Source organism: Lactuca saligna, chromosome 7 (assembly GCF_052625555.1).
Source record: "Lactuca saligna cultivar CGN05327 chromosome 7, ASM5262555v1, whole genome shotgun sequence".
NCBI lineage: Eukaryota > Viridiplantae > Streptophyta > Magnoliopsida > Asterales > Asteraceae > Lactuca > Lactuca saligna.
This window is the reverse complement of record NC_136423.1, coordinates 31,849,161-31,876,246: the sequence shown is the minus strand read 5'-3', so window position 1 is coordinate 31,876,246 and position 27,086 is coordinate 31,849,161. Positions and strand designations below refer to the sequence as shown.

Genomic DNA, 27,086 nt, shown 5'->3' with positions numbered 1-27,086 from the left:
AAATCATATGTGTTGATAATAAAAATATAAAGATTATAAAATTCAAATGGTTTCAGGACAGGGAAATGAGACCGGGTAATCCGGTAGATATATCCCTAATACCATAACCATCACAAACCTACAAAAATTTTCATAAAAAGTCCCATACCATGTCACATAACAATTTACGCTGCCCAAAATTAATACCAAAAGTTATGGGTTACGGTATTTTTGTCATCTCTAGCCTTGTAATATATTTGACATGCATTATACCAAATTTTAATAGAATTTGCTTCATGTTGTATTGATGTTTATGATCAAATGTTGTTTTCGCAAAGCTTTTTGGTGTCATGTAATATTTACATCAATAAAAAAGCTCAACTAAAAACCACAATAGGAGAGCTTTTTAATATACTTTTTCATGACTCGTCAAATAGATTTATATTATTCTAATGTTTTTGATATAACATCTTAGCTTGTAATTAGTTGAATATATGTAGGAGCCACCAATGTATTGGAAAAGCTTTCATGATAGTGAGAGAGCTTTTCCAAAGTGAAACTTGTGGATGCTCTAAATGAATTTTAGAAAAAATTTCAAAAAGTAACACTTGATGAATTTAAATGACAAATAACACATTGTTAAGAACTCTTTTCTTGATCCAATCAAAAGATCCATTCAATAGTCATTCATTTAGTTTCATCAAAAGCAAGCCACACAAGTAAGAGTATGGAAGAACACATCCAAAAAACCGATAAGTTACATGTACATCCCTAAAACAAACATCACAATAATATATACTGTTTTCTCTTCTCTTTTTTTTTTTTTTTTTTTTGTCTTAATGGGATATTTAACAATGAACGGCAAGCAAACAATCATGGGGTAGAATCTGAAATATACAAAGATTTGGTCACTTGATCTCACGCATCAATCTTGAGGAGGGAGTTAAGGGAAGTACTGTTGAATCGTTGAGCAAAGCCTCTGATAACCAACACAATCACATCTCTCATGTGCCGTGTCTGAACCATTAATTCTACTTCATTCTCACTGTCTACAACAATCTTCAGCCTATGTTGGTCATTCCCAAAAGTCTCCACCTACACAAGTTTATCACATGTTTACAATAATCAACTCAAAAATTTTCAAAGTTATATAGAAAGAAATGAAAGTAGAATGCATAGTAAACAAATCAATGAAACTACACAGCTATTTCTTACATGGAATGGAGGGGTATAGCTTCCCCGAATCTCGGTTGTTGGGAAAGAAGTCTTGGAACCAGGCTTTACAACCTTCACTCTTTTCCTATTAACTTCCAATATTCTTCTCTCAAGACTACTCACCCCAGAAACCTTTAATAATAAAAGCACAAGTTAGAATAGTCCCAAGTTCAAAGTGGACAATTTTGCCCCTATCCCATCCTCACATGCATCAATAAATCAACAAGAAAAACAACTACCTTCTTTGAAGATCTGTCCTTGTCACATAATGCCTGTTGAAAAAAAGACACAAAGCTGGTGAGTTGTTGAGAAGGGCATTTATGTCTTTTGCCCAATTGGCAATAAACAGATGAGGTTTAAATTTAACATATTCATACCTCAAACTTGACAGATCCAAGATCAAGCTTCTGCTTTACTTCTTTAAGAACATCAGGTTCTACAAATAGATATGGTGTAAAATAAATTTAGGAAAAATACACAAAAAATCACCATTAAAAAGTTATAAAAGTGGTTTGAGGCTTACCAACAGTTATTGGTTCAGTTGAAGCAGAAACTGGACAGCCCTCAATTCCATCTTCTCTTACAGGGGTATAAATGGCAACCAACCTGTATCCCACATCATCTACATTTGCTTCATACATCCTTCCTGTCTCACCTACAACACAATAAAAACAAACCATTTATAAAACAATTCATTTTCTTTCTCCTATTTTTTTTTAAATATATAAAATTAATAAAAAAGATACCTGGAATAGAAATAAGATCTGGACTTCCAACCATTGATCTAAGCCACTGGATTTTACTCTTACCCTCTTTTCCTCCACTATAATTACCACGAACTGCATATAAGTTAGTATGGAAACCTCTCCCTTCAATTTCCAGCTTCTCTATTTTAGGAATCCCTGAAAAAAATTAAAATCCAAGAAACATTTTTATATACTGATAGAAATTAGAAAGCAACAGAAATGAGAGAATGGAAAAGAAATAAGACCTGGGGAAACAGGGGCAGTTTCGGAATATGCTGGTTCGCTCGATCTTCCAAATGTATCTGTTACAATGCACTCACATTTGAAGCGACTACCAATGTCATCAAATCGCAGCTTATACGAACAAGAACACTGTGATTGTAATGGCTCAAAGGATTTGTTCTCTTCTGAACAAATGTACCTGTGTGTTTTATATTTTTAATACACAAGTATTTAATATTTGCAAATACGAAACAAAATAAGTTTTATAATGTACAAGTATTATATATAGTTAATATAGTTAATATACCATTGGTATCTGACATGTTTCTTGTACTTTTGCCATACATTCTGTTGAGCATCACTCTTTGGGATAACTTCAATGGCAGTCAATACTTCCCTTTCAACAGCCTTACCAGTAAGCGCAAGCGTCTCAATTCTTGGAATCTCTGAAATATAACATAATATTTTAAAAAAATTGTATTCTAAGAAAAATATATAAAATAAATCCTGAAAAATACAAAATTAGTACCTGGGAGAATTACATCAGTTGGGTCAGACAACTTCAGCTCACCAACAACCGAATCGCTACGAACAGGTGTATACCTTTAAAATGTAGAAAACAGAGTTTTTTTTATAGATGTATATGCAGAGATATTAATAGTGAATTAAATAAAAGGGGTAGAGAAATTAAGAAATTAATTACCCGAATAATAATCGACAGGTGTAATCTGAATCTGAAACTTGATAAGTTTTTGAGTGGGCACCATCGATTAAAACAATGGTTCCCTCTACAGTTTTTCTATACCAACTAAAGATGCTTTCTCCTTCATAACCACCAAAATACTCTCCTTCACCAGAATAACTGCTTAAAGACAACGCCTTTACACCAACTTTGGAAACTTCCGGAAAAGCGGGACCCACTGGACTATTGCAAATGGACACCAACGGTTCCCCAGATTTTCCATCTGAGCGAGTTGGGACCCAATACAAAGCCAAATAAGCTCCCACATCTTCGAGTGATGGAGTGTATGTTCTGTGAAAAGATTATTATTATTATTGATATTAAAATCAGTTGATCCCGGATATCATGTAGAATAAGTAAGCTTACGGTGTTTTCCCGCATGTCGCCACATCATCACCAGCATTTTCTGATATATCCATGAGAGTCAATGCATCAAGCTTTGACCGAGTTCTGTACCAAATGTAATTTCCTTCACCTTCTTGTCCACCAAAATATGTCTTTAAGGGAACCACAAGTTGGGCCTCACAGCAATCAGGAATTACAAGTTTGACACCCGTAGGATCACCAGGAGCAATAGGACTAGATACAATACTAATTGGGTTTCCTTTAACTCCATCTGCTCGTACAGGTGTATAAACAAGCTCCACACGTGTTCCTACTTCTTCTAGAGTCAAATCCAAATGATCTGCTAACAATGTATGTACAAGTACAACACTTGTTTAGCAAGCTAACTGTGGATGTAAGTGATAAGATATATAGGCAAAAACGCACCTTCAGAATGTAGTTTCTCCTTGCTACCATTATCCTTCACTCTAAACCATTCAAACAAGCAAGCTCCTTTCTCCCTGAAAAGAATCAAATAAACAAACTATAAAACAACACAACAAAGTAGATGCGTGTCATATATTGGATTTTTTAAAGAGCTTATAAATGATGAGTTACCCTCCACTATAAGATGCAATGAAGGTCAACTGTCCTCCTTCAACCATTGACCCACGAAACTCAAGTGACTTGCAAGTTGGTGGCCCTAAAAGATAAACCATTTAGAGTTTTCTATACTAAATAAAATTAAAGCAGTGTGTGATACTACAAAAGATATGGCAAAATACCAGAAGATATTGGTCCAATTTGTTCAGATAATACAATAGGACCACGGGCCAAATCCTTTCTCACAGGTTCACATGAAACCGATATAGAAAAACCAATATCATCAACTGAAAGCAAGTATGATGACGTGGCAGCATCTGCAACTTCACTTTGCATACCATCTAAGCTGGTCTGCACATAGGACTACCAATTAATAAACTATATATAAAATGTCAATACTAAAAAAACTGTGAATTGATTATCACAAAAAAAAAAAATACCCTAAACCAGCGAAAAACAGATTCTCCCTCTTCACCACCCCAGTATTGTTTGTTAACAGATAATGTAGTGCCTTCAACTGGGGTCCCAACCACTTGTAACCACATCAATCTAGGGCTTCCTATTATCAGAACAATTAATATTAGACAATAAGGAAAAAAAAAATAAAAAAAAAAGTAAAAAATGTAATTAATTTTTACCTGGCTGAACACGCTCTTGCCCCATGCATGTTCTTGACTCCCCTATAATTCCATCATCACGTAATGGAGTACATGTAAAGGAGATAAATTTACCAATGGCATCTTTTGTGACATTATACTGAAGGCGACCAGAAGCCTCAGGTATCACCACACCAGTCTCGGTCTCAACCTGCAAATATAAACATGAAATTTTAATAAAAAAAAAAGGGAATGATACATTATGTACATCATAGAAAAAACAAAACAGTTTTATTACCTCATGAAGATACCAATTATAAATACTCTTTCCTTCATGACCTCCTATGTACCCGTAAGATGCTGTTAGTATTCCACCTTCAGAGTAGTCGCCGGTTATTGATAAGAAATTTAAATTCGGGGGAAGATCTGCAAAAAGATTTAACAAACATGTTACACAAAAAGTTACTATCAAAAAAGTATATAAAATTCGCTTACTTTCAACTGATTTATCCGATATAATGTAAGCTGGTTCACCAGATTCACCATCTGTATTCACAGGGGTAAATTTGGCAACAATGTAACATCCAACAGCTCCTAAGGGTATGCGAAAAGCCTGAAATGGAAATACTTATAATTAATCAACTAAAATCATGTGTTTTTATAAGTGCCCATGATTCATAAGATCATAAGAGTTAATTAGTTAAAGACCACTAACCTTGGCCAATTTGGATGTGCTTACTGCTTCTAGACCATTTTCACCATCAAGAATTGAGGAAAATGTTTTGAACCATTGTACTCTACTAGAAGTTTCTGTAGCTCCAGTTACATTACCAGTCACTGTAATCTTACTTCCTTCCCTTAAATCACCGATTATCTTCAAGTTTGTTACTTTTGGTGGAGCTGGAATTGTAATCAGAAGAAAAATTAAGTAAATAAATGGGGTCAAATTTTAATCAACGAGTAGTGTTAGATGTATATAAGTACCTCGTTTGACTATTGGAGATAGTGCTGAAGTGGATTTTCCTTCCTGGCCTGAAAGTTCAATAAATCATGGAATTATATAAAATAAAATAAAATAAAAACTAGAAATATGTGGACAGACCTTCAAAGTTCACAGGATGATATACAAAAGCCAAACGGGAACCAACATCTTCCTTGGATAAATTATACTCTGTTGTTCCAGTTAGCACCAGGACAAAGTCTCTGTTAAGACAACATAATTGTAGAAATTATTAGAAAAAAGAAATAGAAAAAAGAATATAGTTAAAAAAAGAGTAGAATTACAAACCCTGTATCTTTATTCTCACGCAGCCATTCAAACTTGCTTGGTCCTTCTTTTCCTCCAAAGTAGACACCTGTCCCACTAATGACATTTCCTTCCACAATGTCTCCAATTATTTGCACATTGTTAACTGATGGGGCAGCTGCAAGTAAGAAAACAGTTTAGCCACTTGATTAACATTGAATTTGGATCATAGCATTGTACTTTTGATTTTTCTTTTCTTATTAGCACATTATACTTTGAAAGTAGAATGCTAATAAAGAACCTACCAGGTTTTATATAATCTGTGATTGCATATTGAGGCTCTCCTTTGGTTCCTTCTTCTGTTACAGGAGTGTACATATAAACTAGACATGAACCAATGTCATCTAGAGTCAACAAATACTCCTCATTTTCAGCACCAGAAATCACCACTGGACTACTATTCCATCTTCTCCTTAACCAACTGAAAAAAGTAACAAGTATTAATTAAGCCTTCTGTTGACAAGTCAAATTACAATGTATGAATATGACTTACCTAGAAATGCCTTTTGCTGGGGTCCCACCACACCATGCAACCTCTGGGTGGCCTGTAATTATGTTCCCCTCCACTAGTTCTCCACGCACATCAAGCTTTAAAACCTTTGGGCATCTGGTTCCTACACAAAAAAAGTTAAAGTTGATATCTAAATGACACAATTGGGAAAGACTCTTTCAGGTTTAGGGTTTAGGGTTTTTTCGTTATTTACCTGGGGAGACTGGTGAAGATATAGCAAATATAGGGGGATATTTGGTATCTCCTAATACAGGAGTACACTCCACCTTCAAAATCTTGGACACATTATCACGTTTTGGCCAGTACACCTATGCAAAAAGAAAAAAACAGTTGCACAAAGTGAGATGTCATTAAAAGCAATAATTCAGAAAAAGAACCACTACTGAGTTAATTACCTCAGCTGTAGCATTTGGAATTGGAGTGAAGTTTGAAAGAGGTGTTGATCCAATGAACCATTCATAATGCAAAACTAACTCTGGCTCAACATTATTTATTTTATCTTTGGTAAACAGAAAGTGACAGAAACAAGCATCTTCTTCAAATGGTTGATCAACTGAGGCTTCCATGAGCATGTACCCAGGTGGAAAATGGTCTTTCCATTGTTCGACCAGAAAACGAAAAGTTGACTCTGTTTTAAATTAATAGACATTGGTCAAATACTACAGTCAACTAATAATATTATGAACAGAAGAAATCCCATAAAGCTCACCTAGGGCTTCATCTCTCGGGCAAAACTCCCAGCCTTTTGCAATGCAAACTGCTGCTTGTGCAGGATAATTTTTCGCAAATGTGATCTCTTTATGAGAAAGATCTAGCAAAATTATCATGTAGGATTCATGTTAGGGGACAGTTGATAGAAACTTCGTGTGTAAAATATAAAAAAGTTGATATTCTTATATATACAGGTATTTAATTGATTATACAAACATACACACATACCTCTGTCATTGAACTTTTTCAAAGTTGGGCCAACTAGCAAAATAGAAGCTGCTTCTACATGTGGCATTTCAAGTACAGGATTTTCCTCCAACCGTAAATGCTGCAACATATATGAATAGCATATATATCAAGTAAACCTTTTAAGCATGTTTGTGTGATAGCATTATTTAATTAGCTATTTAGCTTTAATAGTAAAAAAATAATGATATAAAAGTGAACTTGCCTCTAGTGATGGCAGACATGGAAAACCCTTTAGTGTTGATACTCTATTCTTGCTGGCAGCTAACACCTGTAAAGAACCAAAGGTCAGAGAATGACATAAAAAGTCATGGAAAAAAAACTAGTTATAGGGTGAAAGAAACCTGTAATCGTGGCTGGCTTGCCATTGAAAGAGACTTTAACTTGTTTTGTGCAACTGAAAGGAACTGGAACAAGAAAAAAAATCTTATAGGCTACATGAAATGTTTGATAAAGCAATAATTTTGTTGCTGTCTTATCAGAGAAGAGTATAATAAGAGCATGGACCTCCAAATTTGGAAGTGCAGGAAGTGATGTCAGTGAGGTGATTTGATTCCCAGCAAGGTAAAGTTGCTAAAAGAATTGAAAGAAAAAAAAAATCTGGTTAAATAAGTTCATTGTTAATGATCATATCAGTAATTAGATATGTATACAATGTGAGGCAATAACCTGCAAGGCTTTGCAGGCTTCAAGTGGTTCAAACCCTGGCCCTTTGAAATCATTAAAGCTCAAATCAAGAACCTGTAGATAGGCCACAACAGTCATTTTAAAATCATTACATAATGAAGATAACTTCATATGTCAAATACTCAAATGTCCTAATTGTTTGGGGGAGAAGGAAAAGAAAATACGCATACTAACCTTCACCCGCTTCAGTATTTCAATGCCTTCTAATGAAGATAACAGGTTGTCCCTGAGATAAACAAACTGCCAAAGAAGAATATCAGTCATAGGCTTCTCTGGTAAATGCACAAAACAAGATTTTATTTTAACACTGTAGAAAGATTGCTATCTTATTTTATAAATATAAATGGAGATTAACTATACAGAAGATGAAAACAATAAATGGGAATCAAAATTAAATGTACACATCAGCTTACCTCTAAATTAGGAGACATGTTCATGCCAGCTTTCAGACTACGAATTCTGTGACCCCTAAGATCCAATCTCTGATATAGTAAGAAAAAAAAGAGAAAATGAAAGAGAATACAATGATCAGTACGCTGGGCATTACAGTAGAGTTTTTAAACAAAACAGGCAACAAGATTAGTAATCTTTACGTGCTTACCACATCATCATTAGCTTTAGTCTCAACTTGGGGAAGCATGATCAAACGAGATATCCTGATTTCAGGAGTCGCTGCTTTCCTTTGACTTGATGAAGTTGACATTCTTTCTCGGGAAGATGATAGAGACCCAGATTTTGATCCACTGGAAACTGCAGATGATGAGGGCTTTGAAATTGACTTCCTGGTTGTGCTGCTTGCAGTGCTGTCGATGGATGTTGAAGGAATTCTTGATGATGATGAAGAAAGTGATGGAGATGATTTAACATTAGATGTAAGAGAAGATTGTCCTTTGCTTGCTTCAGATTTACTGCCCATGGTTCTAGAAGCTCTAACAATAGGAGAAGAAGGTTGTGAGCTCTTATGGGCTTCAGGAAGAGACCTCCTCAATGGCTCCGTTGTGGTCAAAGAACTAATCTTCCTTCCAACACCACTACTGATCTGTTTATTAACCGGAAGTTGCTGTTGTTTTTCAGGTAAACTCCCAGTGCTATTCCTTCTAATGGCAGGGGCAGAATTGGAAGTAGTATTGCCATGATCTACGGTTGGTTTCCTTGTGGTTGATTTGACCATGTTTGAAGCGCCCTTGGGTTCTATCTTCTTTCGGGTAGTTCCAGTAATAGAACCAGAGACTTTCAAAGAAGATGAGACGGTTGGTTTTGTAACACTTCTTGATGCTTTCACACTTTCAGCTGAAGACTGCGTCTTTGTGACAGAAGTCGGGACCTTGTCTAAAGATCCCTCTTCCCCTTCCATTTCACTCTTAAATTAATAAACTTCCCACCACCAAAATCAGCTGCCTTACTTAACGCTGCAAAGAACATAAACAACGACCAGTGAGAACAATTGCAGATAAAAACTAAAAAGCAACTAATTAGAATGCGAATCCGCCACAGAGAACATAAACAACGATTAATGGGAAGTATTGTGCCAATTTCTGAGCAAAATGTTGTGGTTTGATGTCTGAGAATCTAAAGGGGCGGTAGGAGTATAAACTCGAAGATGTACACAAGTCGAGTAATAAAAAGTAAAAAATTGGAAGAGTTACCACTACAATGAGCAAAAACAACAATCCATGAGAGAAATTGTGCTACTTCTTAAGCAGAAAGTGACAGCGAGTGTAGAAATTGCAAGTAATCGTCTACATGAAAAGTCAAAATCAGAACATTTATGACTACTATACTACGAACATAAACAAGTATCGAAGGCAACAGTCGTGCTACTTCTTGAGCAAAATAAAAAAGGTAAATGATAATGTGGGCGCACCTGTATGTACTGGAATGTCAGTGAAGATCTGAGGATTACAGTTGGAAGATTGTTTGTTTGCTGTAGAATTAGCTGAACTAGGGCTTGATTATAGCAACAAATCTGGATTAAGAGAGAGGAATGGGTGGGTCTGATTGAGGAAAGTGATGGCGATGGGTCACCTGGTGGGGGGGAAAGTAGCCAAATTTTCCAACAAGTTTTGTTTTCGCGCGCGGCATATAATATAAATATATTATACGCACGCCAAATAAATACATTAGTAATTTATAGAAAGATAATTATGTGTTATTTAAATAAGAGAAAAGGACAATAATAGTTCTTTTTTTAGTTTTTCATAAAACAGTCATAAAAATAAAAAATTATCAAAATAGCTATAAACATCTACGAAAATCTAGGTGTCTTTGCTAAAATGTTTTTTTTTTTTTTTTTTTGAGATTTTCACACAATAAATAAATAAATAAATAAAATAAATAAATGTACAATTTTTTTCTCCATAATTTTTCATCGAATAATTTACTTTGAAACTAAAAAGATACAATTTTCTGACACTCAAATGGAGAGTGTAGTATGTTTATGAAAAGCTATTGTTATAAATAACACAATGAAAAAAAAAAAAAAAAAAAAACCAAGTTTGTATGCGAAATTTATTAAGGATTGAAGTTTGTTTATTTTTTCATATTTTTCACCAACTATGTATTTTATGTTCATAAATTATGGTTTTTCCAACATTCAAATTTGGAATGTAATATGTTCATGAAAACCTTTGTTACAAAAAAAAAATTCAACTCAAACAAAATTCGTATTAAAAACTTAGGAAGATGAGAAATTTGCAAAAAAAAACAAACCGTTGGTATCTACGAAAATCTAGATTTCCGCAAGTGGTCCCCTTGCAAAAAAAAAAAAAGGCTATTAAGTTTTTTGTTATTTTGTGAAGAAAACATTTGGAAAAAAAAAAAAAAAAGACCGGCCGTTTTCTTTTTAAATAATCATAAAACCTCTTCTATTTGTTTTTTTTTTATTTATTTTAAAGATGAATGAATGAATTAAATAATGAATAGAAAAACGTATAGAATAAACCGAATAGTTTTTTAGTATAGATGTATAGTTGAAGTTAAGTTGACGAAAACTATGATGAGAAAGAATCTTCCTTTGAGAAAAGGAAAATAACGAGAGAGAGAATCCAAAGGACATAAAGTAATGGCATAGTGAGTGGATGCTTTTATTTTCATTTATAAATGCCATTAATTCATGCAATATTATTATGTTTCATAGCTTTGGTGTATATGTGACATAGATAAAATGTATTTTTTTAATTAAATATATATTTAAGAGTATACGACTTAATTCCATAACTATACAAGTTTTTTAACATGATATTAGAAATAATTACTTAATAATAAAAACTAACTTATAAGGTTTTAAAGGTGTCCAAATTTTGGTACCCAATATATTTTTGGATGTTATATTTTAATTTTTTCTAACGGTTGATATGTTTGGAACGTATTGAAATTTCGATATCTAAAATTTTGAAGGAAATTAAGAAAAAAAAATTAATGGGTTTTTTTCCAGTCGGTAAATTTATAATATCTTATTTATACAAACTAATCTCATATTGTTTTCAAAATCTATAACACTAGCATTATGGATGATAAGTCAACGAAATTGAACCAGTTTATTTGTATTATATTCTAATCGAGTAAAAAACTATAATTAATGTGTAGTGTTATCTGAATATCATAGAACTCACTACATTAAAAGGGATATTATTTGATATTTAATAAATTGACTTTCTTTTTGAAAAATCTTCAAAATGGTCACTAACCTTACAGCTTGTCAAATTGCAAGTTTCAAAATACCAATAATATGGCACCCATTACTCAAGTGTCTTTTACTAAACATTTTGAAGTGTTTCGTAGTTCTAAAATCTTTTTTCAAATCACATTATCCCCTAATTTGTCGCCATATGGCAAAACAATTTATTTATTTTACTTAATCTCTCTCTAACTCTTTGTCTTTATAGACTTAATGTATTTTGCAACTAAATATTTCAATTGCGAATTCAAAAATGAGTTTTGAAAATTTGTCATGTCTTGGAAATCGAAAAACAAATTTTGAAACCTACAATTTAAATTTTATTTTGAATAAATTATTGTTTTGTTCCATGTAATCGGCACCAATCTAAGACATTAGTTCAACTTCTGAAAAATTAATGCAAGCGGCCTTCATGTTTCACAATCTATTATAGTTAGCATTGATATGCTTAATCAAACTTATAAGGTCGTCCGGTATGCATACAACGGACGCCTCCGTGGTATATGTGACCACGAACCACGAGCGTGCACACCATCCCGGTATGTCGTCGTGAGTCGTGGTCGTTGTAGTTCGTGTTGGCTACGATGACAGATGACGACCAATGGGAGTGGCTACTTCCTTTACTGTTGATAGTTTCATTTATTATTTATTTTTTTAGTTTATTTTTAGTCCATTCCATCTCCTGTTAGTTAATTTTCATGCATATATATATTTTTTTTTTGGTATTTTTCTTCTTTATCGAGTGCTTTTTAGTCTTTTGAGCTTAATTGCAGAATTTACCTTAGACTATTTGTCATTGGAGGTATGGAATGAGTGTGGGACTATTGGAGGCTTGCGGGTTGCTTGTGGACTTGAAGTGGTACGATTGGGCTTGGTGTCAACATAAACAAGAAATCGAGTTGGACTTAATTTTTTGGACGAGAATGATGACAAGATGACAAGGATTCGAACTATGGAAGATTAAACGAGCATTAGAGTATCTTTAAAGGCTTCGGAAGGCATAATTGGTCTCTCAAGAGTTTGTGCATATGAGTTGAAACATTAATGAGAATATTGGGTTGATGTGCTAATTAAATGGGCCAAGAGACCCATTCAGCGAGACCCACGCAGTCTGTGTGGATCCACAGATGATCCGCATGGATTGTGTTGTGAAGGATCCGGGTTTTTGACATGAATCTCTACTCTGGGAAGATTGGTGGGGTGCTTTTTGTCAACTTTTGGATCCGAAAATTGACCCCTTTTATTGAAGATTTTGAATATAACTCATGAACAACACACTCAATAACAACTCCTTTTTGCTCGCAAGAGGATTTGGAGGAATTTGAAGATTTTGAAGATTGGAGTAATTTTCTTTCATCTTTGCAAATTGAATCATGTTTGGTACCTCTAAACTATCTTGTATTTCTTTTATTTTGGTCATGCTTGGCTAGACTTATATTTTGGTTGATTAGGGTTTAGCCCATGGATGATTGGTTGTTTTGAAGACTTATGATATCTTGTGTTTGAAGTTTATGGAAATGTTTTCTAGTCAAACATCTTATTGTGTTTATTTATCCTTGATCTTGAGCTTTGATGAATGAATGCTTATTTTTGTTGACTAATTTCTTGGTTAAGTAATGGACCCTCAAATTAGTAAGCAACAAATGGTTTCTATGTTTGTTTTCATTTCATTTAAATAATGGAAATGTTTCCTCCATAATGATAATGTAAGCATTTGATTATCTTTTGGACTTGATAACTCTTATAACTTAAAGCTAATTGATTTTCACAAGATTACATGCTTCATTGATTTTGTGACTTTAATTAATGGAATGTGTTAAGAGCTCCTCTAACCATTTTAATAACAATGAAGAGTTAAGGTGATTTGTGCTTATGAATTGCTATAGCCAAGTTAAACTTATTCACAAGTGTTGTTCCATTTAGTCTAATGATAAGTCAACTATGTCATCCATGTGGTGTACCCCAAAATCAAACAACTTGAAACGTCCCAATCTACGACCCAAAAATTTTTGTTTTGATAATACAAAAAATCACATCATATATAATAAAACCATGGAATGAGCAACTCAAATGTCATAGTACAGTGACAAACAAATTTGTATCAATCATAGTAACATCCAAAATAAACTCCCAAGATAAACTGAAGTTGTGGTGTGTGCGATGCCATCAACCCGAGCTCTTCCCTTTGCTTGCGGAAGTACATGAAATCAAAAGTGAAACTGTAAGCACGAAACTTAGTGAGCTCCCCTAGACTACCACATACAATACAATAACCAAGTACTTGCCCTCTGCATCGGACCGAAGTTCGGAACTGACTGGGACCTTGTCTCCTGCATCGGACCGAAGTCCGAAACTAACTACATCGGACCGAAATTTGGAACTGACTGGGACCTTATCCCCTACATCGGACTGAAGTCCGAAAATTGACTAAGCATAACATAGCATAGCATAAACACATCAACTAGCATCAACACATATACTGCATACTGCATCGGACCGAAGTCCGGAGCACATAACACAAAGACATGCTTGAATCATAAAGACATCAAGCACACTAAACTACTACATCAGACCAAAATCCGGAACTACTGCTAACTAGACGGGTCGGCATTGTGGTCGTATACCCGTTCCTACTGGAAGGAAAACTCACCTCGTAACGCTGGCTGCTGAGATGCTAACTCTAACGTTGGATGGTTGCTGCTCCAGAACTGTCCGACTACAATTTCCAAAAACACTATATCAATTACTGATAAATGCTATCGAGGTCAAATGACTATTTTACCCCTAGTCAAAGTCAACTCCCTGATCAAAGTTAACTTACAGTTGACCGGACTTGCCGAGCTGGGTCGTCAACTCACTGAGTCCCTATCATCCATTCTAGTCCTCCACCCTCTTCTACTTGTCGAGTTTGGCAAAGACTCGATGAGTTCTTCTTCGATGCAAACATCAAGTCTAACTTCATCCGACTCGCCGAGTTGCATGAACAACTCGTCGAGTTTTCTTTCAACATATGAACACGTCTAGACCGTGACTCGCCGAGTTGAAGAACAACTTGTCGAGTATGAAGAACAACTCGCCGAGTTGAAGAACAACTCGTCGAGTTCAGAGCATGCTATTACTACACAGTCAATTCTAATCGGTTCCAGTGCTTCCAAAACACATATTTGAGCTTCTAGGACTGGTTTTGCACGTAAAGTTTCCAACTTTATGTGCATGCACAAGTGTATGGGGCTAACATACCCAAAATCAACAAATACTAAGCACTTAAGGTTGGAACAAGGCCAAAATCGCATAAAGGTGGTTATAATGAGTTATTGGGGTTCAATAACATTTAGATCTAAGGTTTCCGTTCCAAAAGAGAGTCCATATCTCAAGTTTTGAATCATAAAAGGTTCCAAATAAGACATGACAAGCATAAAGGGGGTTTTAAATGGAGGAATACACAAGGTCATAACTTCATTACCTGAATGAGAAACTAATGGAAGCTAACTCCTGGATCTCCTTTCTCTTCTATGGACCTTCTCTCCTTCCTTCTCTTCCAAAGCTTCCAAGCTAACACAATCACACTCAAACTCAACAATGGGGCTAGGGTTTACAGGAGAAATGTTGTAAAGGTGCTGGAGGCTGGGGTGGGAGGCTACAAGGACATTTAAATAGGATACAAACCCTTGAAATTAGGGCTTCATTCAGACAGGTGGACTCACCGAGTCCCAACGTATGGACTCGTCGAGTAGCCAACCCCAAATGCGCGATTATCCCATCTCAACTCGACGAGTCGGGCTACATACCCATCGAGTACCCCCTTAAAAATTGAAAGATACTTTATTTAAAATACATACCAGATTGGGGCGTTACACAACTTTACTTCATTGAATTTAATCAAATCATCTACTTGTTTACTTGTTATATTTACATTATAGCTTAGTTTTGATTTTCTTAAGCAATCAAAAAAATTTACCCCCCCCCCTCCCCCCATTTTTTTACTTTTACTCTTGTTTTATAAGTACTTGAACGAGTGATGTACATAGATATTTAAATTGAACAATCTTCGTCGATACGATCCATTTGCCACTATACATTATTTTAGTGTGTAATATTTAGGGTATTTATTTTGTTGGCCTCGACAACCACCAAATTTTGGTGACGTTGTCAGAATTGGTTTATTTTAATCAATTTGTTTCTCTATGCCCAGATCTCAACGTACATGTGCTTTGATTTATAACTCAGAAATTGAAAAAGAAGCAAGGCGTTTAGCGAAGGAAAAAAGAACATAACGTGGTCAAACTTCGAATCCTCACGGGGACCTGGAGGTTGAAATCGCTTCCTTAAATGACACCGAACCCGATTCTAGCCCCGACACTCGCCAAGAAATTCCCGAAATATCACCCCTACAACAAAATCAACCCATCATAAATCCAATTGTAATGGGGGATGGAGGAGAATCTCCCGAAAGAACCTTGAGGCAAATGATCGAAACCGGTTTTACACAAACTCCAACCGGTATCAATTACTCCGTTTTGGAAGGAGGTTCGGAATTGAAGTCAAGTTTAGTCCATCACCTTACAAATTTTCATGGATTAGAAAATGAAGACCCTCACAAGCATTTGAAGATGTTCCACATTATTTGCACTAGCATGAAGCCAAAAGGGTCAACCGATGACCAAATCAAATTAAGGGCATTCCTTTTTTCATTGGCCGATAGAGCAAATGATTGGTTATTCTATCTTCCACCGGGGTCAATCAACTCATGTACTGACATGACAATAGTTTTTCTTGACAAGTTCTATCCCGCTTCAAGAGTCTCAAGTCTTAGAATTGAGATTTGTGGAATCCGCCAAGGTCAAAATGAGACTTTCCATGATTATTGGGAGAGGTTCAACAACTTGTGATATAGTTGTCTACAACATCAAATTCTGGAACAACTCATCATTCAACACTTCTATGAGGTATTGTTGTCAATGGAAAGAAGATAGTTGATGCATCAAGTGGTGGAGATGTCTTTAGCAAAACTCCCCAACAAAGAAGACAACTCTTCAACACCATAGCCGCAAATTCACAACACTTTAGCCCGCGCTAAGATATAAAGAGAGACACACATCAAAAGTTCAACGACGTGGGGACATCGAACCTAGAGTCTTAAGTCAAATATTTAACATCCGTTGTTCTAAAACTATCCATGGGACAAACTCCACAAGTGATGGTTTGTGGAATATGTACAACAATGGGACATCCTAAGGATATGTGTCCCATTCTCCAATAAGATGCGGAACACGTGAATGCCACTAGAGAATTCCAAAATGACCACAACAAACCAATCCGGTTACCAAAATGCATGTAATTCAAGTTGGAAGCCAAATCCCAATATGACCTACAACCTAAGATCATTGCCTCAAAATGCATTGGTTAGACCTTCTTATCCACCACAACAACCTCATTACCAACACCCACGAACACACTATCAATCCAAATTACACCCTCTAGACCATCACCAACAACTCCTCAATCCCAACCAAGTAGCTCTGGAATGTCCCTTGAAGAAATTGTTAAATCCCTATCCACTAGTACCCAAAAAGAGACAAGGACTAGTATCTTCAACCTTGAAGCATAAATGGGAGATATAGTTACATCTATAAGTAAGTTGGAATCCCACGGAAAACTACATTCTCAAACCGAAAAGAACCCAAATGTCAATGTAGTGATTTTGAGAAGTGTTAAACAAACTGGAGAGAGTAGTTCCAAGAAAAAAGTCAAAGGAAGATGCGAAAGAAATTGAGATCACTCCCATTGAGGATCCTAACAAGCCGGTGTTCCAAAGAATACTACCCCTCTAGCGAATCCAATAGCCACTTAACCGCCATTCCCATCCCGACTTGCAACCTCAAAGAAGAATGTGGAAGAGAAATAAATTCTGGACACCTTCTGAAAGGTGGAAGTAAACATTCATTTTCTTGATGCAATCAAACAAATTCCTAGATGTGCAAAATTCTTGAAAGAACTTAGTACCAACAATAGGAAATTGAAGGGAAATGAATTTTTTTTTTATGAACGAGAATGCATCCGCGGTCTTACAAAGAAAACTTCCACCTAAGTGCAAAGATTCGGGAATGTTTACAATTCCTTGCAATATTGGTTATGTCACTTTCAGTAGTGTCATGATTGATATTGGTGCTTCTATCAATGTCATGCTCTATTCGGTATATGAATCATTGAATGTGGGTCCTTTAAGTGAAACCGGTGTCATAATTTCTCTTGCGGGTAAATCAAGTGTTTTTTCTAGAGGTGTTATAGAAGATGTCTTAGTGTAAATAAACCAACTGGTCTTCCCGGCCGATTTCTACATCATTGATTTAGAAGAACAAGTGTCCTCCAAATCGGCTCTAACTTTACTTGGGAGGGCGTTTTTGAAGATAGATAGAATGAAGATTGATTTGTATGCGGGTAACTTAACAATGGAGTTTGATGGTGAAACAATAATTTTTAACATCTATGATGCTATGAGATATATGAGTGATGTTTCATCATTATGCTTTGTTGATGTTGTTGAACCATTAACCCAATAATTTTTTGAGTTATCTAATGGTGACATGTTGGAAATGATTTTAAGCAAAGGATTTGATTGTGGGAAACTAGCCAAGAAGTTGAAGCTCTACTCATTAAACCCATAAGTTGAAAGGTTGGTAAATAATTTGGACATCAAAAAAACTACCCAATTCAGTGTGAAGCAAATGGAATTACCTCAAACTCACACAAGATTGCCACCCCCTGTTCAACCATCAGAATTGGAATTGAAGGTCCTACCTCAACACTTGAAGTATGCGTACTTCGGAAAGAACGAGACTCTTCAGGTTATCATTCAACTCACTAACCGAATTTGAAGAAGAGCAACTCCTCAAGGTGTTGAAGGAACATAAATAAGCAATAGGTTGGACGATTGTTGATACCAAGGGACTGAGCCCTACCACATGTATGCACGAGATTTTGATGAAGGATGAATGGAAGCCAAGTTGGGATGCACAAAGAAGGTTGAATCCGCCAATGATGGAAGTTGTCAGGAAAGAGATATTGAAGCTCCTTGATGTGAGAATAATCTATCCAATCTCGGATAGCAAGTAGGTGAGTCTGGTGCAAGTTGTACCAAAGAAGACGAGAATCACGCTGGTCGAGAACAACAAAGGTATGATGGTCCCTACTCGTGTGCAAAACAGGGAGACAATGTGTATTAACTACCACGAACTCAATTCAAGCATAAGAAAATATCATTTTCCATTGCTTTTCATTGACCATTATTGTTTTCTAGACGGGTATTCCGGTTTTCACCAAATCCCGATGGCACCAGAAGACCAAGAAAATACAACCTTTACATGTCCATTTGGCACTTTTGCATATCGGAGAATGTCATTTGGATTGTGTAACGCCCCATCAACTTTTAACGTTGTATGGTTAGTATTTTCTCAAAATATGTTGAAAACATAATTGAAGTTTTTATTGATAATTTTACGGTATATGGAAACTTCTTTCAAGAATGTTTGGCCAATCTTACCAAAATTTTGAAAAGATGCATTGAAATGAATATGGTTTTAAATTTTAAGAAATATCATTTTATGGTGAGTTAATGTCTTATTTTGGGTCACATTGTATCATTGCTTAATAAAATAATCTTACTTTTACATAAACATACATATGATTGTAGCATTGCTTACAATATTAAACATCATTGGTAGAGATGGAACTTAAACAAAAATATATTTCCATCTCACGTTATTTGTCCTTAATCAAAATTCACGAAAACATTAGTGGAATAGACAATTACTAATTTCATATAATACATAAAAAAACAATCATTGTTTATTTAATATTCCAAACAATTCATGACAAAAGTTAAATGAATCCCAAAGTAAAAACTATAAATATAAAACCTACTATCAAAGACAAACATTTTGAACCGAAATGAATCAAACATTTATTTGATATGGTTTTATGATTTGAACTATGTACTTACTTTTGCTAATAAAAAAAAAATAGATTTTCTAACATGTGCTTTAAGAGCACATATAAGAAGCATTAAGAATTATAGGGAACATTATCATAATTAAATGTGAAATTTATTAATTACAGAAAATATTATTCATAATTAATGTATTTCACATTTAATTATGGTAATATTTCCCATAATTAATAGTTCTTATGTGTGCCCTTAATAGTTCTTACGTGTACCCTTAAGGTACATATTAGAAAATCTCATAAAAAATGATTTGTAAGAACTATTAATGGATCCTTAAATGTAATCTAAATTTATTGATGATTTATGATTAAACGAAACCTAATTCTTACCGCATAATATCACGTAAATTAACGTAATATCACAAACATTAATAATGGGCATAATAAAAAATTTCTTATCAAAATGATTTGACTAAATTAATATATATTATATAATACAAGTCGAATCCATGCACGTTGCACGTGAATATAATTATTTAATTAAAATAATAACATTTAACAAATTATGATTTAATATTTGTCAATAGCTAAACAAACTCTATAGTTAACATATTAGTTTTATTAATTTTAATAAATTTATATCATTAGTTATTTCTCCTATTAATTTATGATTTTATATATCGTTTTATGTTGTGTAAATTATATATCAAACATATATTGATTCCTATGTATAGTTGTATGAAAAAAAAAATACATCTTTCGATGATTTTACAAAATGTTTTAAGTTGTGGAAATTATATATAAAACGTATGTCAGTTTGTATATAAACAAATAACAAATAGTATGAAAAACACTATAGCTTTTAAGAAAATAATCACACTACAACATTATAACATTTACATCAAACAAAACTTATTAAACACTTATAAATCATTCAAAATGAATATTTAGAATCAACATATATTTGATATATAGAAATATTGTTATAAAAAAATTGTGTTGAAATAACCATTGATACGACAAAACTATTTCTTTTTTCAATTCTTTTATTTTGAATCACAAATATTTTCAAACATGTGATTTTTTTAATCAAAACTTACTTATATACATGTTAATGAAGTTGATTGCTCTAACTTATAAATAGTTTGATGATTGATTTACCAAAATCTCTTGAGAAGTAATTATTAATCCCACTTCATCATCTTGTGATTATAGAAATATGCATAACACATAAACTTAAAAAATAATCTCTAGTATATCTTTAAAAACATACCTAAATTTGAACGTTGGTTAATATCTAAAACTTTACACGCACCCAATTTGAGTTTACATGAATTTATATTTGGAAAAGTTGCAATTGCTTTCTTACATCCATGGAACCACTCATATAACTTTTCAAACCCTATAAATATAATCTTTGATTTTGTTTTGACAAAGATGCAATATGTAATCTACAAATTTCTTATATATGCTAAATATTTCATTTAACTCATCAATTAAATAGCATGATTTGAAGAGTTTTAAGAGTTACAAATCATAATATTTTAATTAATCATAAATTAATTTGTATAAGTTGAATAGTCTTGGGAATTTCAAATGCATGAGGTTCAGGGAAAAATGTTAGCTTTATAAGATATTAGGCGAATGCCCGCACGTTGCACATAAACACCTATATAGTTGAAATCTTTATAAATATATGTTTTCTTAAATATAACAATAACGATGTTAAATTTGGTATAATAATTCATATACTAAGTTCATATAATAAGAAAGAATATTTTTCATTTCAACCAAAATCATAATTATACAACATAAATTTCAACCAAAATCATAATTATACAACATAAATTTAGATAATAAGAAAGAAGAAAATATTTTTTCATTTCAACACCTATTAGACTATCTTCATATATAATATTTTTTCATTTCAACCAAAATCATAATTATACAACATAAATTTAGATAATAAGAAAGAAGAAAATAAAGCAATATTTCTTACCATAAACTTTCATATTTCTTTCTCATCTTCATCTTCCTCTTTATTATTATTTATGCTCTCCATCGATTATCTTTTTGTATGGAGTTTCTAATCTACCTCTCATCCACTCACACAACTCTTTAAATCATTCTAATAAAAATCTACCATTGTGAACTATATATATCCTAATGTTAATCAATTGTTTTCATAAAAACCATCAAGTATCATAAGGTTAAAAACTCTTGAGTGGTAGCTGTTAATTAGATGCTAATGAAAAGTTATGTATGGTTATATATATATATATATATATATATATATATATATATATATATATATATTATGGAATCATTATTATAAAGAAATATGAAAAGACATGGAAGTTTCAAATGATTGTGGTGATAGAAAAAATCATTTATAAGTATAGTATGATATAGATTTGAAATACCCTAATTAGGTTAAACCTTGTTACCACTTCGAAAGGATAATGCGTGCCTCCAAATTCTAACTGAAGAATAAAAAAAGGTTTAATAATTACACCACAACACCACAACTGTCACACCCCAAACCAGAACGGTGGAATCGTTCGAGGGCGGTTGACTTCATGTAGTATTGTAACAGTTGAATACATAGTAAAGAAAGTAAAACAACCATCATATATATAATTGAAAAGTTACATTGTTGAATGATACTTGTTTCAAAACAAATTACAATATGATGACAAAATGAGTTTTAAATTAACGCCTTAGCGTCACTTCTCCAAAAGCTGATGTTTACCTGTATGACTGAATCCCTGAGAAATACAAGTAGTTTTGAAAGAGTGTCAACAATTAAGTTGGTGAGTTCATAATTATTTAATGTCAATGTTTGTATATTGTTGAAACTCCTAGAAAATCCCATATTTTCTACTAGTATAAAAGTAGTCTTCTACCAAGACCCGACTGTTTTGAATGTTTGCTTCTAGAAATCCAAAATATTTCCATAAGTGTGTGGTAGTTTAAAATTTCCAAAACTGTAATGCAATAGTGTTTTTCATGCCCATAATAGTAGATTTATGTATGTATAAAATCACTAAGACATTTGATAACCCCATAAATCAACGTGTTTTTAATACTCCAAGTGAGTTTTATAACCATGCTATTGACCCAAACTGTCTGTAACAACGTTCTTCAGGCGTTGGAATGTTATGATGTTTGTCACCCCATACCTGCCGGTCTAACTGTAGCTAACAGTTTAGGTGCGGGATTGTCAATCCCGTATAGATCTATACACAAGTATCACGCTCTCCTTACAAGAGATTATGGTATATAATACATGACTTTAATTGCATACTTGAAAGTACGTGAAGTTGAATGACTCATAAAACTTAGTATCAAATAGATTTACGTATGAAGATTTCATTTGTTCTTGTATATGAAATTATTTCCTTGATATAGTACTTATAGTATGTAAAATCTCATGATTTCTTTGTAAACTATACATATTATAGTTTTTCTAAAAGTGCTTTGTTTGTATGGTAAACCCTAGTGTAGTGTCAACTTTGTATGTAAAGTATAACATTTGTAACAACATTATTGAACATTTATACTCAAAATATAAATAAAGTGTTTAATATTTATATAACATGTTTTATTCCAAAAGGACAGGGTGTTATCGTGATATGTTGCATGAGAACGTTTTCGTATGATAGTTATAAATCACATATGATTGATTATATAACAAAAAGTATAACAAAAGATTGATGTTTTTCACACGAGGATAACTGTGTGTTTACTTGTATTCTCCCCTCCCCCTTAAAAGTGTATGAAAGTATTTACAAAGCATTTGAAAACGTAATTGTGGGGGTATGAACTCACTTGATAGATCGAAGAAGGTGAGACAAAAACCGAGCAGAAATTCGACTGGAGAAAGTTGATTTCTCAGAATTCTCGGGAATCTCGGGAGCGTAAAACTTCCTTCGGAACTTGGATATGAAAATCGGGACTTCGGGATGGCTTCGAGGGTTTAAACGCAGAGCTTCGGCAGTAGAACGAAGAGAATTGAGCGCCCAAACCCGAAACCATCAGTTTCTATATATAGGGGTGCAATTTGAGGATTCACGTCGTGAGCATGGGTGGCTCACGTCGTGAGCTCGACCTGGTCTCCTCCCGTAGACTTGACAACTCGTTGATAGGCTTTGGAACCCTTTAGTCACAGGCTCACGTCGTGCGCTGCCTGACAACCTTGAATTTTGTGTCTCGAACTTGTAAAATTCGTAACTTCCGCATATGAGCTCCGTTGTCAACGTTCTTTATATGCACGCGTAGGTGAAAATATAATCTACAACTATCGTTTAGACTTCGTCGGCTAATTTCGACTTTATTTTTTAATATTTATTTTTAACAGGCCAGGACACGAAAAGTCTGTTAAAAATCCACAACTTCTTCATTCGATGTCCGCTTTCGTCAGACTTTTTACTGTTGTGCTACTATTGATTAGATCTTCGATTATCGTTTAGATTGTTTCGGTCAAAAATCCCTCGATCTCTATTTCGAGTTTTTAGCTGTCTACCGCTATCCCGAAACTTAGAAAAATCATAATTTCCTCATACGAAGTCGGATTTTGACGTTCTTTTTATGCACGTTCACGGTTTAGTATAATATACGACTTTTGTTTAGATACTTAAGGCTAAAAAAATATTTTATTGCAATTTCATTTTTTTTACGTTTGTCAGTGTTTTACCGGTTTTGACACGAATTTTCGATTGGTCATAACTTCTTCGTTATAACTCAGATTTTAGTGTTCTTTATATTTCTGAAAACCTTGACACGATAACTATCATTTTAAGTAACCCAACAGAAACTTTTGAACATTTTATTTTTGATGCTAATTTCATTTTATCAAAAGGGATTACAATTCGTGACTTTTTATGTAATTATATTGACTCGAAATATCGGGTTGTCACAACAACCTTTTCATTAATATGTCAGTTTTTACGTGCCTATAGCACTGTAAACTACAACAATGTTTTTTGCAACCCAAAGAAAGCGAATATATATAAAGAGTTTGACAACATATACAGAAGTATTAGGTTTTGTACACAATTAAAAAAAAATCTAAATATATATCTTGCAAAATACATACATAAAATTATATATCTTGCGTACGGCAGGGGTTTTGTTAACCAAATTCAAGAAAAAGATTATTTGAAAATACACATATTCTTATTTTCCATGGTCAAGAGAATAAACAAGAAACTTAGCTTAAATACACCGGTTCTTTTATAGTTGGTCAAGAAAACAAACATCGAATGAAATGAATTTTTTTTTCTTGACGCCAAGAGGACATAAACAGGTCTGTGTGTATGATTTTAAATCAACCAAAAAAATTATAATAACAGATTCGAGTAGGCTATGATACCAAATGTGGGAGATTTTCATAACCAAATCATAAAATGTGGAAGCCTTAGATCTTAATCCCGAATATGTTAAAAGAAAACTTTAAACCTAAACGAACGATTACATACTTGATTCATTATGATTTTCGGATATGAAGACTATGATAAGTTTTCCATTTGATCTCAATACCACCTCTAAGAACCCTCAGCAATACCTAACGAATTTGCTTATGTAATTTCGTATATCTTGATCTGCTCCTCAACACATCATGGGTAGAGATAATAGGGGTTGTCGATGCTTTGCCCCCTCAATCCCTTTTACATTTCAAACTATATAATAGATAAATAATGAACCGATCATAAATTGTAGAAGCCATAAAATTCATGCCAAATTAAAATTTTTAAAACATTTCAAATACCAACACCTCGCTCCCGAGTTCAACTTAAGGATAGAAAATAAAAGAAATGAACATGAATGAGAGGAAAGTAAGAGAGATTGATGCTCCCGAGTTTCATTAAAGGAAGGAAATGGAAGGATCACTTTCCCTCCTAACTTTCCTTTTGATTTGGGAGGATTTGAAAAGAAATAATAATATGTTTAACTTTCCTTCCATTTCTCTCAAACTCGGAAGCACAAAAGATAATTTTGTTTTCCTTTCTTTTCTCTTCTTTTCTCTCCTTGCTTTCTTTTCTTTTCTCTTCTTTTATGTGCTTCAATTGGGGAGCGGGGTGCAAGAGCCATTACAAATTTGTTTTTAAAATACTTTCATATCAGAGTATCCCATAAACCGAATCAAAATATGAAGGAGTGTACGGTCACGCCTTCACCTTCCCGCGGTCATCCGTTGTATCTGAAACAATAATCGACAAATGTAAGCTCGAAGGCTTAGTGAGTTACCCCTAAATACCAACCTCATGCAACCATAAACATATCATATAACAAAGTCAGAAAAGTCATGCATTTCGAGTCTACAGTGTGACTGGTCCGCCCACACCGGACCTTCAGTCCACCTGGTCCACTCTCTGAGTCTACAGTATGACCGGACCGGCCGCATCGGGCCTTCAGTCTATCTGGCCCACTCTCCGAGCCTCAACACATCTGGACCGCCCTTTTGGGACCTTCAGCCTATCCGGACCACTCGTCGGGCCTTCGGCCTGACTACGTGCCCTCCTAGGCCTGTCGTCTGTGACAACCCGAAAATCTTTGCCTTGTAAGTTCAGCCATTTAATCCAACAATGTGTCAGACTCATTTCTGCTATCTTTTAGCCTTGTTTAGATTCTGTTTAGGGGTTCAAAGCTCAGTACATTCAAGCATTGGGTATAGGATCGAGTTGCGTAAGTTTTTTGCATTGAAATCAAGTCGGACACTCCATGTGTGGAAGTGTACGACCGTACACATGAGTGTACGGCCATACACATGTGTGTGTGACCGTACACCCATGTTGGTCGTATACCCCATCCCTAAGAGTGATATCCTTCCATTTCTAAGCCATTTCCTCAGTTTCCAAGTCAAGAACATCGATTTCTCTCTCAAGTATCATCGAGCGTTCACCCCGATCTTCAAGAATGTAAGCCTTTCTTCCGTTTTGATTTGTTGTTATCCTTCTTATCCTAGTAACACCCTTTGATTTCATCCATGGAAATCATCTTTTGGATAGATCTTCAAATCTTCATCCATTTCACCGAAAACACATACTTGTTCTTGGTGATTGTGAACCCTTTTGAGCCTCCAAATCGTAAGTACTCTTTCCTTATGCTTAGTACATGTTAGGAACACTTGATTAACACCCTAAAAATGACCAAAACTCAAGATCATAAGGAGTGTACGACCGTACACCCATGTGTGGCCGTACTCCCCTCAAAACAACCCTAAAGGGCCTTCAAAATGCATATCTAGCTTCAATACTTGATGAGCAATAGTCCCACAAGCTTCCATATCATCCAAGCAAACTTTTGTGCACTTGTTACCATGAGTGTACGGTTGTACACTCCCTGGACGTACACCCATGGCTGCACATTTCTCATTGTGGCTGTACACTCCCTTTAGATGAATCACATGTGATTCTAACACTTGGTCCAAGTATTTCCTAGTCCCTAAAGGTGTTTTCTTGCATGTGGTTGCTTCTAAACACTATATTCATCCTAATATATGTCATTATATGTCATTTAGGACTCGTATGTGTCTAGGGACTTCACTAGTGGAGCTTCTCATCCTTACGCGCATATTCG

At 34.3% G+C, this 27,086-nt stretch overlaps 1 protein-coding gene across 3 annotated transcripts; it reads right to left on the bottom strand.

Annotated features, from left to right (window-relative positions):
• Nucleotides 1–615: 615 nt before the first annotated feature.
• AIR9 (Outer arm dynein light chain 1 protein) lies at nucleotides 616–9,903 on the bottom strand. Of its 3 annotated transcripts, XM_078964321.1 has the most exons (37): nucleotides 9,753–9,903; nucleotides 9,535–9,627; nucleotides 8,490–9,297; nucleotides 8,302–8,370; nucleotides 8,063–8,128; nucleotides 7,871–7,942; nucleotides 7,709–7,774; nucleotides 7,546–7,608; nucleotides 7,407–7,472; nucleotides 7,184–7,283; nucleotides 6,954–7,055; nucleotides 6,640–6,872; nucleotides 6,438–6,552; nucleotides 6,227–6,347; nucleotides 5,979–6,154; nucleotides 5,716–5,851; nucleotides 5,530–5,630; nucleotides 5,412–5,459; nucleotides 5,143–5,327; nucleotides 4,923–5,040; nucleotides 4,726–4,853; nucleotides 4,470–4,638; nucleotides 4,272–4,390; nucleotides 4,014–4,182; nucleotides 3,847–3,931; nucleotides 3,676–3,749; nucleotides 3,271–3,589; nucleotides 2,866–3,195; nucleotides 2,692–2,765; nucleotides 2,470–2,608; nucleotides 2,186–2,361; nucleotides 1,941–2,096; nucleotides 1,718–1,849; nucleotides 1,572–1,630; nucleotides 1,434–1,466; nucleotides 1,195–1,326; nucleotides 616–1,074 (listed from the first exon to the last, which is right to left on the bottom strand). In XM_078964321.1, exons 3-37 carry the CDS (start codon nucleotides 9,240–9,242, stop codon nucleotides 898–900), a joined length of 5,061 nt encoding a protein of 1,686 aa, XP_078820447.1. In that variant the 5' UTR covers nucleotides 9,243–9,297; nucleotides 9,535–9,627; nucleotides 9,753–9,903; the 3' UTR covers nucleotides 616–897. The 3 variants fall into 3 exon arrangements, with proteins under 3 accessions (XP_078820447.1, XP_078820448.1, XP_078820449.1); XM_078964322.1 differs by lacking the exon at nucleotides 9,535–9,627 and having other exon boundaries at nucleotides 9,753–9,900; XM_078964323.1 differs by lacking the exons at nucleotides 9,535–9,627; nucleotides 9,753–9,903 and adding an exon at nucleotides 9,397–9,411.
• Nucleotides 9,904–27,086: the final 17,183 nt, after the last annotated feature.